At 42.7% G+C, this 17,011-nt stretch overlaps 1 protein-coding gene across 4 annotated transcripts in view; it reads right to left on the minus strand.

Moving 5' to 3' along the window:
• The window catches only part of DPF3 (double PHD fingers 3), a 203,059-nt gene that overhangs the window by 33,848 nt on the left and 152,200 nt on the right, over positions 1-17,011 (minus strand). For 2 of the 4 annotated variants that reach the window (XM_026651475.2, XM_026651474.2), the window contains exons 8-9: positions 8,296-8,424; positions 5,154-5,554 (exon numbers count right to left, since the gene is read on the minus strand). In XM_026651475.2, the coding sequence (XP_026507260.1) occupies positions 5,358-5,554; positions 8,296-8,424 (326 nt within the window). In that variant the 3' untranslated portion in view covers positions 5,154-5,357. Of the gene's footprint in view, positions 1-5,153; positions 5,555-8,295; positions 8,425-17,011 lie in introns of those variants that run through there. The other 2 variants (XM_024218832.3, XM_024218831.3) reach the window with 1 other exon arrangement.

Genomic DNA, 17,011 nt, shown 5'->3' on the forward strand with positions numbered 1-17,011 from the left:
TAAACTGTCATCTTCCAGTTAAGCTGGCCCTTTAATTAAATCCCAGGAGTTGGAGCATACCAAGAATGGCCTGGACACTCTACCTGGCCTTTCCTCCCACCAGTCAGTTGCTCAAGTGGTCCTGCACTCTCAAACTCCACTAGCCCCACCTCTAAGATTCAAGGAGAGCTTGCAGGGGTTGGATCAAGAAGCTGTGGGTCTTCCTGCAAGTGTTCTGAGGCCCTTTGGTATGGAGGAATTGGGAGGTGCTTGGGAAGGTGCCCCCACATTATTAAGGAAACATACAAAAGCCTGAATATAAAACCTGAGAAACAATGGAGCCTGAGCTCCAGCCTGAGCCGCAACTTCAAAGCACGGTCTATACAGCTAATTTTAGAGCCCTGCTAGCCCAAGTCTGTTGACCCAGGCTGGGGAGTTCGCTCCAAAATGTTGTGTGGGCATACCCTGAGGTTGTAGAGCGTAACATTTCCCTCGGGTTTAAGAGATTATTTCTCTCCCCAGCCCCCACACACACCCAATTTATGACCTGGAATTCAAGTCCATAAACTCTCTTTATGCCTTCTTGGTTTGGTCAGTGGCTTGTTTTTCTTGGGATACACGACTAGGACTGTGCAACTCCCCCACCCCTACTGAGAAGTCTGTGGTGCTGGTGGTGTCAGGCGCTTCCTTTTTCCTCTGGCTAATTACAGCTCATCTCACATATTCTCTGCCTTCAAACTGCATGTGATCTGACTCTCCTCTCCCCACTCCTACAAGAGTATCAATTAGCACCCCTGTGGACTTGCTTATGCTTTCATCTCTGACCTCTATGGCCAACCCTCTTCCCCTATTCTCAATCCCATGCCTCAATACCATTCAACACTCCTGGGTGTATTTAACTCTATTCCGATGATCACTTCCATAGTCACAATTATGGCCACTCTCCCAGCCTGGTTTTCACCAGCAACTGTTTCCTCTCCCACCACTGCATTTTCGTTTCCTCTCTGTTATCACACCTTTTGTTCAGCATCACTGTCTGTGACATTCAATCGCCAGCAATCTCTCAGATTCCTCTATTGCTCTCAACTCTCTCCTCCCTTCCTTGACTGCCCTGCACTCTGCATATTGACTCCATGACCACAGCCTTCAACTCCAGCTTCTCCTTCATGCTCCACTCCTACACTACACTCTCACACTGCTCAGCCTGTCCTATTAAACCCTGAGCTGCAGCTCTCTCCTCGCCTTTGTTATCTTACCATAGCGAGCACATCTGAAGAAGTCCCATGACTACACTGCCCTCCTCCACAATACATTTATCCTTTCTTCCTTCATCTGTCAGGACCAGATCAACCCAAGGAGTGTGTACACACACACACACACACACACACACACACACACAATATAGCTACTGGGGATTTTGTACACTACTAATAAATGTTGGCTGGCATTTTTATACATGAGCTTATTGTGCACTCTTACTGAGGGCACTGCCCCTGCCCCATTGCCATTAAGGTGGGCACCTAGTGGCTACAGGCACAAATTGACATATATGGTCATGATAACTTTATTCATGAAAGTAAGCCATTATTTAATTCATTATTAATATTTGATTATCATCTGTATTCCAGTAAGGCCCAGAATGTGCCAGGCACTGCTCACACAGGCAAAGACAAAATCTCTACCCTGAACAATTTACACTTAGACACTAAAACCTAGACAAATGGTCTAAAAAGGACAAAGTTCCAGCATTTCCCTTTTCCTTGTTAACCCATCTTCCACATTACTCCCATGAATCTTTTCTCCTTCAAAACATATTCAACCTTTTTTTGGGTCTCTATATATTTAAAGGAACACTGTCAAATTTTTAAAAAATCACAATTCTGTCTAAAAAAAACTTTTTTTTTTTTTGGCTACTATAATTCCAAGTAGCCACTATGGCAGTGGTCCCCAAACTGCCTCAGGGGGCACAGAGGAATGTTCAGGGGGGCACGCAGCAGGGCCCAGGCCAGCCCTCACAGTGGGATGGGCGGGGTTACCATTCAGTCCCACAACTAGCTCTGACCCCAGTCGTAACTCCACTCTGCCCCCACACCAGCTCCGCCCCAGCCACAACTCCACTCTGCCCCCTGCTCCACCCCAACCCAGCTCCAGCCCCAGCTGCAGATGCTCCTCCCCCCTGCTCCACCCGCAGACCAACTCAGCCTCTAGCCTCAGCTCCTCCACCATCCCCAGTTCTGCTCCAGCTCCACCTTCAACCTGGCTGTGCAGTAATGGGGGTGGGGGCGTAGACAGATTCCATTACTGGTAAGGGGGGACTTCCATTACGGGTAAGGGGGGGCACAACAGGAAAAGTTTGGCACCACTGCCCTATAGTATGATAACTGTAGCAGAAGGACATAAGAAATAATATTTTCTTCTCAACGTATTTTTTTAAGTTTGTTTACTTTGTGCATTTGACAGCACTTTGTGAATAAACAGTTCTACTGCTTCCTTTGTATAGTCAGTGTCCTCTGTTGCTTGTGTGGCCTTTAACACAGCAACAGGAGAGAGAAAAACATGTTTAAAATACAAAGTTACAAATGTGACTGAAACCCCATAAACATTAGCTGGGGTGGACAGGGAGAAGGGCAGGTGTAGTGTGAAAAAGTACTTTAAACTATTTTTTTTAAATATATTAGATTTCAAGTTCATAGCATCCTTTTAAGTCTTCAGAACTACTGGACCAGATTCTGCTCTCAGCTACATTGACACAAATCCAAAGGAACTCCACTGACTTTATTGGTATTACTCTGGATTCATATTAGGGTCAGTAAGAAAATAATGTGGCCAATGTGTCTATTCAACTGTGGACTCCATTCCATACTATCCTCCACCCTGACTTCCATTCCTTCAGTCTTCACATTTTAATGTCTGGATTTTAATATATATGAATAAAATAACAGATAGATAAGCAAAACAATGACTACAAGGCTATTATTCTTTCAGGGATTTGAGATAATCAGACAGCTCTGTTCTTGTGGCTCGCCATCAGAAGCAAGATGGAATTTAAGCTTTTAATAAACACAGAAGAGTTTCAGAAACTGCAGACTGTAGAAACAAAATATTAGAAATCTATTCCATGTATTTGTTCAAACAAAACAGAATGATTGTGGAAAGAGTGAATGTTAAAGTTCATGTTTCATTGACATAGTTAAGTCAAAATACCATTGATCTGACATTTGATCGATTATAATATGACTTGACACAGCAGTGGGAACATAGCCCAGTAGAATAACAACAGGAAAAGATTACCAACATGGGCATGCCTTAAAGGAAACTTGCTTTGGGTCACACATGCATTAATATTACTATATATAAAAATACAGATATATTTTGTAATTTTATGCAGGATCGTTTTCTACAGTTCTAAGGGCAGATTCTTAATGGAATCCAGAAGTCAATGGCATCACTCCAGATTTACACCTGCATATCTGATGGCAGATTCTGGCCATTAGTTATTTCATTCCTGATGTCAACTATAAAGATGCACAGAAGCATCACACCCAGATGTCTAATAATAAAATAAGGATTAGAGTTTATTTTAACACTGGAATGTAGCAAAAAGGCTGAAGGAGCCATAAAATACCTGTTACAAACTGTGCTGTGCTGCCCCAGCAAAAGAAAGAGAGTAATGGAAATAACCAGCCCCTTTTGGACATGATTTACTCGAGAACTAGAACAATGCAAACCCAAAGTCTACAGTGCATGCATGTGTTTCTATCATGAGTTCTGGGAACATGAACACATCACTCAAGCTTCCCTCTTGGCGTGAAACTCTGGCTCCACTGAAGACAATGGAAATGTTGTCATTGACTTCAGTGGGGTCAGGATCTCACCTTTATGGTTTACGTTGGCACTATAAAATGACAAAAATATATCCTTACCCCTAATCCTGCAGTCCTTACAATGAGAGCATTGCCTGCATTAGGACTGCAGGGTGGAACCTACATGCTTAATGTTTGGGTAAGCTTTATTCCTAGTTATATGTATTGGGCCAAAGCCTGCTCCTACAAAACTCCCATTAAATTAATAGGGAACAGGATCTAGCCTGCTGTACATAACACAATCACACAGTTTACTTTAAAGGACTTACTGATATAATAAAACAATAAATGGTTTGTTGAAAATCCACAGCACAAAGAGTTCACAGTGGCTGAACAACATTTCTGTTGGGACATACCTTTCAAATCTATCGCATGGCTCCTCGGTCGTGGGACAGCGCTGGGAGGCAATCACTCTCTTCTCCATTTCCCTCAGGACTTTAGTGAGTATTGCTTTGGTTTATTTCAAGAGAAGCTATTGAAAAACAACACAAAGTGCCTCACAAGACACTACAGACAGAGAAAAATCTGGGCAACAAAATGTGTGTGTGAATTTAAAAAAAAAAAAAGAAAAAAAAAATATAGGTGAGGTATTTTTCCTTTTAATTCTTCAATGATTCATTCCTCCAGCTGTTTTGTCTTTGCAGAGTCTGTGACTTGCCATTTATATTCCATCCCCGTGCTTGGAAATTGCTCTCCATGAGGTGAAAGGTGAAGAAGAGGAAAAAAAAGAGAAAAAAAGCCGCACGGAGTGAGGAAGAGATGAAAAGGTTGGAGGGGAGGAGGAGGAGATCTCTTACGAGTGCAGAGGTGTCCAGAGGAATGATGGAAATGTGTTCCTCAATGTCATGGTCTTCAGAGCTGCTTGTGTTTTCAAGCTGTTACGGGTGAGTGGTAGAGGAGCACGTGATGGGGAGTCACAAATTCCACGCGCTACAGTAAGTGCAAAATCTCACATTGCAGAAGTCATCAAACCAAGGGCTTCATTGTCATCTCAAACAATCCACCCCACAGTGGTTTTTCTAGAAACAGTTCTAGTATCAAGTAGATGTTCATTGCTTTTTTATTTTTTGTATTTTGTACTTAAAAAGTCTTTTTTCTAATAATATATAGAATATATAAATAATAATAATAATAATAATTAAAAAATTAGTTGGGTTGGGTTTCTGCTCTCCAACCCATTTGTATTTTTTGTGGTTTGCTGATATATATTAAAAGATGAGACAATCAACTCTGCTCATTATTAAAAAAAAAAAAAAAATAAATAAAAATTTAAAATTAAAAGAAAGAAAAAAAGAGTGTATATAGGAAACAAATTAAAATGAAAAAATAAAAAGTGAATCAAAACTTTCTGTCTCTTTGAAGTAGTCTATGTTTTATACGTTTGTGCTTTCAGTGTACACACCCAAAGGGGAAAAAAAAGGATCTAAAATTTAAAAAAAAAAAGTTGTAATAATAATCATAGTAGTAAAAAGGATAGAAAATCGCTCAAAGAGTTTCTGTGTCTGTTTAGTTATTTTAGCAGCCACCCTTTTTATTTGTAGAGGGAGAGCTGCTACCATGGCCGCCTCCTCGGCTCAAGAGAGGCTCTTCCGCATCATCCTCATCAAAGCCGTGAAAGGTCGAGGTGTCGCTTTCCGATGTGGAACCGAACAAGTCCTCCGTAGTGCGTGCTGGCGCTGCTTCCTCCTTCCTGCCTTCTCTTCCCAAATGAGCTGACATGTATGATGAATATATCAGCACATGGGTTAAGCAACAGGCATCATCATTATTTTTTAAATCATCATAATTATCAAACAATGCAGACTATAAACCCGGTAGGTGTGTGTGTGCCCACAAATCAACAACAACATAGGACAGTAGAATAGCAGTAAGAAAAGGTAAAAAGGGGTTGGTTTCTCTTTTAAAGAAAAAAACCTACAATAACACAGATGCCCGTAGGTATGGCAGCGAAAGGGTTAATGTTGTTTTCCCTCTTCAAGAGACATTAAAACTATTCTCTCTTGATTACTTTGATCAGTTTTAAAAGACTTTTAGACCACATAAATAATTAGAAGCTGTTAGATTTAAGCACAATGATTGTCCTTCAGATTGGCATCAACTGTCATGAATTTACTGCTGTAGAATGACAACTTACTAGGTATTTCATCAGTATTGCCATGGGGTGAGTTTTTTAAAAAATTCATCCCTGTCTCTTCCTGTCCCTGCCCTAAAGTAGCTCCTTTGAAGACAAAGTGAAAAACATTTTAAAGACTAAATATTCATTAAATTAATATATTCCATGTTAGAAATTCTATGGAGTCGCTTCTGAAAAACAAAAATGAATCTACACCATCTAGCAGCTAAAACTGCCAGAATAAAGAATGATCTGCTTTGGTCTAAACTCGAAAGTTTAGAAAGTCTTTCAGTCCATTTTTTCCATATAGGGTAAGAAATCCTCAGCACAGACATTAGGAGCAACAAACAACAACAACAACAAAACGTTAAAAAGAGAAGTTAAATACTGAAATCTGTAAAACTGAACTTTTTTCTGAATCAAATGTGATATGTAATTTGCAGTACAGATGTCAGAATCCCACTTCAAGAAATGCAGGGGAAAATATGGCCCTTGAGCCCTAGGAAAATGAAAGCATCGTGTTTGGTAGGGGAGGTTTGTGGTGCTATTCAGAAGCACTAACTAACATGATGATACACCAATTGCTTGGTCCCTTAAGCTGAAGGAAGCAGCTCTGTTGCAATTATACTGTATTTCCTAAGGAACAGACTTAGAATCAAATCCTGTACCCCAAAAGGAAATGAATATAATAAAAGAATCAGTAAGTAAAATAATCACTTCACAGGGATGTGATTTGACTGACTGAATACTGGAAAGAAACAAAAGAATGCACATGGTCTCTCCTCCATTTGTCTTTCATCACCAAGAAAAGTCATGATGGCAGCCACCAGTCATTAATATTATAGCTTAAAAATCTATGCATAGTTCCACCGTAGGCATTCTCATCACACATCTATCACACAGATGGAGAACCCTTGTAAATGACTCAGGCAGATGAGAATTTGTAAAAAGTGTTTTATGGAATTGTTTTGGGGGGCTTGTCCACAGATAGGATACAACAGCTACATACATGGGGCCTCATAATCTACTTTGCAATACAACAAGGAAGCCAACAAACTAGTGTATCTCAGTCATATTCTGAAGACAAATATGAAATTACTGTAACAAATAGCTACGTGACAGAACATTTGGATCCCTGTCATTGTGTAAGATTGGGGCAACGTTGAAATAAGTGAAACTGGAAAATAACATCCCAGGCAAAAGGGAAAACGGGAATCATTTTCCAGTATGTCAGTGCAGACAGTGTAAGCTTCTTCTCCTTTATTATGAAGCAAACACAAAGGCACAAAAAGACTCATGTTAGTGTTTGCAGAGCACTTGTAGCAAAGCCCTTAGAAGACCAAGGGTTGCCATTGGTCCACTGATAAGTAATTGTCTTCAAAGGTCAGAACAATGGTAGAGGACATTTGTCATTTAGGGCCCAGTCCTGCTCCCTTTGAATTTGATAGGAATTTTTATATTAATTTCAATGGGAGCATGAGCAGGCTGTTATTTCAGTACCAGAACACTCTACATTATATATCAGCAATTATACAACAAACACTTTCAAGTGAATAAAGAGCAGAAGTAGCAGCAATTTTGAAGGTTTCAAATTTCAAAGTTTTCTTTTGTTTTCACTTATAATCCATGGCCTTCCTCCCCCCTTTCCAAAAAATCACAACAATTGGGAAATTTGAATTGGGGATGGAATATGCTGTTGTTAAAGACCCCATTCCCTCCCCCAGCCAAAAATAACAGCTCAGCTGGGACAAAAAGAAAAAGCAACCAACCACCCAGAAATAAAGACAGCTCAGGATGGGGAAAGATGCAACTTCCTAAATTTAAAAAGAGACACAGGAAGAAAACAGATAAATAAAAACCTCTTTAAACAAAATTAATGATAGTCATCTTGTAAGAGGATAATTCTTGACAGCTACTGCCATTCCTACCCTGTAATTTCCCCTCTCTTTCTTTTTTGGATGAAGAAATGCATGAAATGTGTAATCAATGGAAATGCTCGTCATGCAACTTTCATAAATCTTGAAAGTAATTTACATTTGTAATTACGGCATTTGAAGACAGAGCCCATCCTTTAACATTGTCATAGGATTTTCTCCCTCCATTTAAATAAGAACAAGTATGAGTACTTATGTTCATGGCAGCCAATAAATACAATATAGCATTATATAGATAGATACATAGATTATATCATAATTGTCGTTAGCCCATTAGCAGAACAGAAACTTTGAGAACCATTCTTCCCCACAAACAATAAGCAACTACCCCAAAACATCAGAAAGAGCAAAAAGGGAATCGCGCTAAATTGTTCATCTTAGAAAGTTGCAAGGAGAAGTCACCTACCCGAGCGTCCACAGTCTGAGCATGACACAAGCTCCTCTGGACAGCCACTTTTTTTGTTCATACTGGAGCCTCCAAGGCAGAAGTCACAGTAGTTGTTGGGAATGATGGCCCCGTCTGGTCCTTTCTGGGCTGCAGGCAGGTTAGAAATCATATTTACTTAAAGAGCACACACTATGTACATTTCTCCCTTCTCCTCTTCGCTGTGACATTAATTTGATGACCTTGGTGACAATAGCCTTCCCCAAATATTTTCAATTAGGGTGACAAGCGAATTGTACAAATCACTTTCATTTTAAGTACATTACATACCAAGGCACAGAGCTCTGAGGCTCTTCTGAACATCTTGTTCAAATGGGCAAGTCTGGTGAGCAATGTCCTGCTCTTCCTTAACATGCGGAGAGGTTGTGTTGATATTGAGCAATCATAAGTGTTTTACTTTTTTTTCTTTTAAAGAAACACTGTCAGCTTAAACATTCCATTTCTTACTCTAAATTTTTTACCTACACTTATTTGATTTTTATAAATAACTCTTAGGATTTCTATAACAGAAAGAAATTAGAGGGGGAAAAGCATTCTCTCTTTCTTTAGCTTGTGTACTTTGTGCCTTTTGCAGCACTTTGCATACAGTAAATGTCACCTACTGCTAGCAATCCCTGTGTCCATACAGAATCCCAAATAAATGGGATCTCTGCTAATGGAACCACAGGCAAAATCAGAGCCTTAGCCAGTATTCTCTGTCATTTTTCTTTTGCACAGCAACCAGGGAAGAGAAATAAAATAGAAAAAAATTGTAAAGACACAAAACACCAAACTCACACCAGGATTCCCAAAAGTTTCATGAACTGTTGACTGAACAGGTCTGTTCAGTCATATTCACGGGTCTGTATCTAAATCAGGTGCAGTTTGTCATTTCAATTAAATGTGGCTCGGTGTTTTCAACAAAGGCTTTGTCTAAATACAGATTTATACCTACTTAACTAAATCAATACAAGACATTTTAAAAATGGTTTAAGGGTGTCCACATAAGGGTTTGCACCAGTTTAACTAAATCAGTTGAAAAAGACACCTTTCGTCAGACCACTGAGAGGTTTTGTGCAGAAAAGACCAAGGCTCCACTGAACACATGGTTTAAAACCAAAAGAAAAGGATCTCATCCTCAGAAATCCTGGCAAATTAACCTTAAAATTCCATAGGGTTCCAGTTCAAAACATATTTTAAAAAATGCTGGGTTTGGCTAAACAAGGTTGTGTTTTTCTTAGAGCCTGAGCTTGTAGGGGCAAACAACTTGGTTAGTTTTAAGAGAGAATTGGGCAAATGTATGAGTGCAATTGAATGATGGGGTTGCTTGTGATGGCAGGGGGCAGGACTCAATAGAAAGGGGGCTCACTTCCAGTTTATGTCTTATTTTCCTAAAGCTCATGCTTCAGGATTTCAACTGGCCACTGAGGGGGTCAGGAAGGGATTCCCCCCCCCCATGTATGCTGGGAGGTTTTTTTATCTCCTTTCTCTGAAGCATCATGGATGGTCATGACTGGAGATGGGCCACTGAGTGGGATGGGCCAGAGGTCTGAGATGGCACTAAGTATTCTCTCTCTCTCAGGTACTTGGCTGGATGGTTCTATGCTCAGAGTCTAACTGAATGCCATATCTGGGATTGGGAGGGAATTTCCCCCAGGTCAGATTGTCAATGACCTTGGAGAGTTTCCCCTTTCTCTGCTGCTTGTGGGTGCGGGTCACTTGGTGGGATAATCTGGGCATATCTCATTTAATCATTTCCCTGTCATTACGGGGGCTTCTAGCACTGGTGCACCTCGGTCCCACCTATTCTCTCATTGTGGCACATAACAGCCTAGTCTGCTGTAGGTTTCATTTACTTTTGTCTCATGTCCATTGTTGAGTTTAGTGTGTGGGTGCTCGGTGGTGTTGGAGGCCCATGATCTACAGAAAGTCAGACTATATGATGTAGAGATCCCTTCTGGCCTGAAACTCTGTGACTCCTGGAGTCATATGAATATCTGAGCTTTTATTTAACAAAAAAAAATGCTTCTAGTCCTCATGGTTACAGAGAATTTTTGTCCCTGTTATGCATTTCAAAATTAGAAATGTTTCAGCTGTACTTGAAAATGTGAACCACAAAGGCTCATAAACCAGAAGGCAAATAAAAAGAACTCCATATTTATTTTTTAAATTTCATGGATTTTATGCCAATCTCAATTTTTGGGGCCTGACTCATGATTTTTAAATGCTTGGGGCTGGCAACACTGCAAAGAAGAGGCCTAATTCTCCATTGCCTTGCACCATGTTGTAGTCCTTTATATTTGTGCAACTTGAATGCAAATTGCGTGTAAAATGCTACCATGCAATGAGTAGAGAATTCTCATTCGGTAATGTTTTGCACCTACTTTGCACAACAACCACACAAGTTGCAAGGGAGTGGAGAATCAGGATGGAGGCGTTTGTTTTAGGTTGGGGTTTTTGGTGTTTGCTACTTTAAATGAATACAGCAAATTGCTTACAATTAGATGGATGCCATTAAAAAGGGACTTTCTTACCCTCTTTACTCCTGCTCTATCCACCCCCTTCCCATCCTTTTTCTTTCCATTTATCTTATCTTCTCCTAAGTTAACGCACCCACATAAACATAGGTAGCAGGTATAATAGGCAAGGGAAGGCTAAGCCTTCCCTGGCACAGCTGCTGCTGACCCGCCACCTGGGCCACAGTGGCCCTGCCCCGAGGCTGCCACTGTCTGCTGCTGCCTGCCTGCCACTGCTCGCCATGTCCCTCTTCCTCAGGGGTGGGGGAGTGAGGAGGGAATGCGGCGAGCCAGCGGTGGGCCGGAGGGTCTGGCGGGGGAGTGAAGTGGCTCGCTCAGCCGTGCGCTGGGGCTGGCCAGGTGCGGGGAGGCTGGCGGCTTGGCCCGGCCCAGTGTGGCTCGGGCCAAGCAGGCAGCTCCGGAGAGGCCAGTGGCTCGGCTTGGTTCTTGGTGGGGTCGGGGCCCGTCCCATCCGGGAGATGGCTTGGCCCAGCATGGCCAGCTTGGGGGTGGGGGGGCCGGCAGCTCGGCCTGGCGTTTGGAGGGGCCAGGACCTGTCCCGTCCAGGGGCCAGCTCGGCCCAGTGTGGCCGGCTTGAGGGGGTTGGCAACTCAGCCCGGCGTAGCTAGGACTGTACTGGTGCTCGGGGTCGGGGGGGATAGCCCGGCGTGGCTGAGGTGGACAGGCCGCAGGGCTCCTCCAGTTGCCGAGGGGGGGATAGGGGCTCCGGCACACAGGGGGCCGGGCCTTGGGCAGAAGGGGTGCAGCCAGCAGGCTAGCCTCCCCAGTGCGGGGGTTCACCCGCCGCCCATGCACATAAACAAATAAATAAATGAAACTAACACTCCATTTGCTGCCATCTCAGAGTTCACTCTGCCTGTGTGTTCTACCCCTTCCCCGACCCTGTGTCTGTCTTGTCTATTTACACTGTAAGCTCTTCAGGGCAGGGACCATCAACCACTCAGTGTTTGTACAGTGCCTGGCAGAGTGGGGGCCCATTCTCGGCTGGCCTTTCAGCACTGCCGTAATAAACAGGGGTAATAATCTTCACTGCATGGCAGTTCCTTCTATTGCCCTACTCACTTTCAGGTTGATCCAAAGTTCACAAAAATCACTAGAAGTCTTCCAACTGAATTCAAAGGGCTTTGAAGCAGGCCTTTTGCTTCCACTTGAGGCCAGATATTCCATAATGGATACCTAGAGGAGCATATCCTGAAAGCCCATATTTTGCAATGAAGAAAAAAAAACGGATTTTTCTTAGAAAATATTACAAGCTTCTTTGTCTCAGACTTAGGCCCAGATTCCCCTCCTGTACCTGTTCCCCACCGTTCACATCTACGTCCAACATTTGGCTGCCAGCTCAGTTCAAAGCCAGCCAATAACCCATCCTGTGTATTTCAAGTTTTCCCTTGGAGAACTCGATGATATATAATCTGAACCTATAGGGTAAGTGCCACTGTGCTTCTCTTGCTCTCTTTGCCCCCCTACTGCTGACAGATCTCATCCCTCTGCAGGGCTGACATGTTTCCATAGCAACCAGAATCCTAGCTCCGGTTGCCTCTGGTCTTGCCACCTGTTATTACTTCATCTCTCAAGTGTAAGGAATTGTAGCATGTCCCCTTATTTTGCTGCTCAAAATGCATCTACAGAGAATAGACGGACTCAAGAAACAAGAAATTAAAATAAAAAAATACATCAATGGGAGTTTGGGGGAGCAGCTGCTAGAAGATATACCATAGGAAAAGCCACCCTCTAACAGAGCAAGAAATGGATTCCCAGCTGGAGATGCACCCACTTCCACCTGGCTTATTCCCAGTTTTTAGTGAGAAATGGAGAAATTCATGGGGGTGGGTTGCAAAGGGAATGGCTCATTGCACAGACCTGCCAGTTTTTTAGTGTAGGGCAGAGCTCTGGATTAGAATAACACAAGGTAGATGGTATAATCTGTGGGTGTAGTGAAGGACAGGCCAAGTGGAGCTCAAATGAATTTTAGTTCACTTCACCCATCTTCCCTCTCTCTCTCTCTCACACACACACACACACTTTTATGTATTGCTCTCTCCTATAAACTATTTTTACAACTTTTTCATTAAAACTCATGGGAGGAAAAATGCAAGTCAAACAAAATGAGAGGAAATGGCCAGATTCTTTGCCATGCAAGCCTGAGAAGAAGGCTGCACCATCCAAAGAGATGGTACAATCTGCACACACCCAGAACTGGCAACTCCCATAACAGCATTTTGGCCCCTGCTGGAATCAGTCTCGCGGCCTTTGTGTGATTTCTAGCCCTGCTCTGTAGCTCTGATTGGCTGGTATTTTCCAAGAGGTGGGGTAGTGGGAAAAGCAGTCAAATCAGACCTTCTGCAGGACACAGGTAGGGTTCTCCCATCCTCCCCTTATGAGTCAAGAGGAGTTTTTGGGTAGGACAGGGAGCATCTGATGCCATTTTCACAGGAACGGCTATGGGGCTGCGGACCATAATTAATTGATGGGCTGTGGGTGGGCAGGTGTGGGGCTGGGAGGATACATACATTAATTGGATTTTTTGGGTTTGGGGAGAAGGTGTTAGCTCTCTGAGCCGTCAGGCAGCACTTTATACAAATTTGAGCAATTTGATCTCAGCTGAATCTTCTAGCAAGAGCTCCTGCAGCAGGGGGCCAAAATCATGTGATTCACTGTAAATCTGTAAGAGTTGGCAACATGGTAATTGTCCAGCACGCACTGGAGATGACCAGGGTGAGTTTAAAAATGAGAAAACAGACCAAAAACCCATTATATTAAAATCTCCTGGTTTCTGGGCCAATCTCAGGATTGGGAGGGATCTGATTTGTGAGTTTTTAACTTTTGGGGTTGGCAATACAGTACTCCCATCACACTGGAAACTTAGGGAGGGATTGCACTACCTGAGACACAATCCATCCTGGAGCTCACACTGGGGCAGTGCAGCTCTGCACTCATCCAAAATAGGCTAGTACATTATGGGCACACATTGGTCCCTCCTAAAGGTAGAGCACTTTGAGGATGGAAATTGCACCCATGAGGCATGTGTGAACTCATGTTAACTAATTTCAAGCTCAGTCAAACACTGGGAGCTTTCTTGGGTTTGTATTCTGCTTTGGAGAAAGGAGTCGAGAGGTGAGAGAAAAATTATAATAAAAAATATAAATATGTGAATTATACTATACAGAGAGCCCGAACCTGAGCCAGCCTTGGTTTTTTTGAGGGAGGAAGTGGTAGTGATGCAGCATATGATTTTTAAAGGCCAATTACTCAGTCAAATCAGGATCAATTTCCTCCAAAACACTTCAAAGTGCTTCTCCTCAATGAAGGCTACTTTCCTGCCAAAATGTCTGCGCCCAGCCATTTAAAGCCTCAAGAAGATTTTGTATAATGGGGAAATGTATGTTTTCACCCTCCCTGCATTCATAATGACTGAACAAGGTTTCCTCAAACTTCCCCACAACATTCAGGCATGGAAAATGTCAGCCCAAAAGGTAAATGTTTGGGAAAATTATGATTAACTAAAACCAGAGGGTACAAATGGAACCTGTTATGCAACCTTAATGACAGCAGCCACTTCTGCTATAAGTCTGACAGCACCCTCAAATTTCATTTTAAAATGACACTTACATTCATTCCTTTATAAAAACCAACAAAGGAAAAGAAAGAAAAATGGAATAAACTAATGAGATATCTAATCAGGGCATATGCAGCTCTTCACTGAAAAGGCACCTGCTGTAGGATTTCCTGTAGGAAGGTGGGTGTTGGAGCATTCCTGCATTCAAATGTAGCTCCCATCACCTCCCCAGTGAGAAACAGCACTAAAGCAGAGAAAGGGAGGCCTGATGTAGCTTTTCAAATTGATGCTGCTTGTGGAGAGGAACAAACAGTTCACCTCCAACCGAGGGGCTGGCTCTTGTCATTTATTCATCTCCAGCCCCCTGCCTGGATGGAAATAAAAATGTTTCAAAGAAGGCTGTGTGGGGGAGCTGGAGGACAGCTTGGAAGCACAGTGAGGTTAGTGCATTAATTTTTTATCTTTGAAGACTAGGTATCTAATTATGCTTAGAATACACAAATGCCGTTGACTGATCTCTCAACTAGAGATTTGTCCACATCACAAGATCTGCCATAGAAATGGGCAAAATTGGCAGATGCCCTGAACTCGTACAGCAGTTGGTTTGACAAGTCAAATCTGCATGTTAGCAGAGCTGTGTGAATGCTCTGGACTTCAGCAGCATTAGCAGAGTGTGTGGCAAGTCCGGACTGGTATTGGAAGAGGTGTCCAGGCACATGAAGTCTGAACAGCATCTTTTCACACTATGACTGACTTTAGACAGTACTATGAGACCCTAATTTTTCTGAACACTAGAAATCATCCTAATGTTTAAGTTTTAAAAAGCAAAGTGCCACTTAGATGATTCACTCCCATTTAAAAGGAGAAGGTTTGTTCCTTGCAGACAGGCACACACCTTTCTGTTCCTTTAGCAATTAAATTAGTTTTACAATATCACATTCATTGAAACATATATTTAAATAGACAGATATCAAGTTAATAAAAATCCCACTTTAGAAACCTTTCAAAATCTGCAGGCGCCAGCTACCCCAAGTCATCCTATAACATTAGGATGAGATGTACATATATTGCAACATGTGTTCAGTGGCAGATTCATGGACTCACCCCGGGCTCGAAGCTCACATCCTGCCAATGCCAAATAGTGAAGGATGAAGACAGCAGAAGAGCAGGTTTGACATGATGTGGAACCATTTTGTTCTATTGTTCAGGTTTGCTTGGTTTTTAAGCAGTTTTCTATAAGTTCTTTTTCATGATTTCAAACCCGGCTGACAAATATTTGCAACATTAGATAACAAGTCTGTATGGGACTAAGGCAAGTTTGGGTCTTGAGGAAGGGTCATCCCCCTTCCCCTTCCCTCCCCCCCCATATAAGTAAATCAGCTAACGCTGCATGGTCACAACCTGTATTAAAAAGCATAGGCTCCATTGTTTTAGGGGGAAATAGGAGGTCAGAGAAGGTGATTTGGGAAAGGCTGAACTATATGTGCGTGAGGCAGACAACAAAACCCACGAAACAGTGATAAGGAGAGTGAGAAGTTCAGAAGAAATGGAACATCCCGCCTGGGCTGGTTGTTGTTCTGTGATACAGACCCATCAGAAGCCAGTCAGTTTAAATTAGGCTGTTCCTATATAAATCTTTTTTTCAGTCCCTGGAACATATATGTAGCCATCCAAGATGGCCTGCGGGTGACTGAGGGCATGGGGACAGAGGAGTGTTGCGAGAAAGATGAGAGACCATCAACTGTTGAGATGGCACCAGTCAGAAGATCAATAACTGACTCTGGCAGAGGCTCTGCTCCAGAGAGGTTCCTTCTGTGTCAGCAGGGCAGTTGTTACTGCGGATACTGCTGCAAGCAGTGACTGAACAGGAGACTTGGGAGTGGTAGAGAGAATAAAATGGCAAGAAGTTCATACTGGAGCAGTCTGCCTGAACCTCACTGCCACAGACCCCACCTCCCACGGCACTGCAAATTCCAAATGGCTGCTTTGGATTTGCTTTGCCTTTTCTAAATTAGGCTGCTTGTATTTCTCTGCCACACTGCTAAGGAAATAATCACTGCCTGCTGTTTACTGTACTTCTGGCCCTTCTCTTCCGTAGGTTGCAGATTAGCTGTTTGGATTAACATCCCCTCCTCCTCCCACAAGCCCACACAGAGAGGATTTTTGAAGCCCAGACCCTGTGACACAGCAGACCTGTCAAATCTAATTCATAACACATGCCCAGGAGTACTAGGGGAAAGGAAGGATCTGACGCTCTGGCTCCCCACCATCCCCATGTACAAAGGGGCCATTTAAAGACTGTATATTAGCAACGTGGACAATTAGCATTCACATGGAAGATGGATGGCAGCATAAATTAAATATTGCTAAGTGAAAGAAGGAATATGCAAGAGCTGATCTCCAGGCTGTAAACCAACAAACAGAAAAACGGAATAAACAGCCAGTCCAGGGATTTGCCTCCCAGCCTACTGTGACTCCCCCCGGCACAAATCTCCTGGCACTTTTACGTGGTTTCTGTCCCCACCCTCAGTAGCCACTGATTCTTGAGCAGAGAGAACATTCCACTCAAGGATCTGGATCTCAGAGTGATTTACAAATGCAAAGG

The sequence above is a fragment of the Terrapene carolina genome, unplaced genomic scaffold (assembly GCF_002925995.2).
Source record: "Terrapene carolina triunguis isolate 2854851 unplaced genomic scaffold, T_m_triunguis-2.0 Scaffold96, whole genome shotgun sequence".
Lineage (NCBI taxonomy): Eukaryota > Metazoa > Chordata > Testudines > Emydidae > Terrapene > Terrapene triunguis.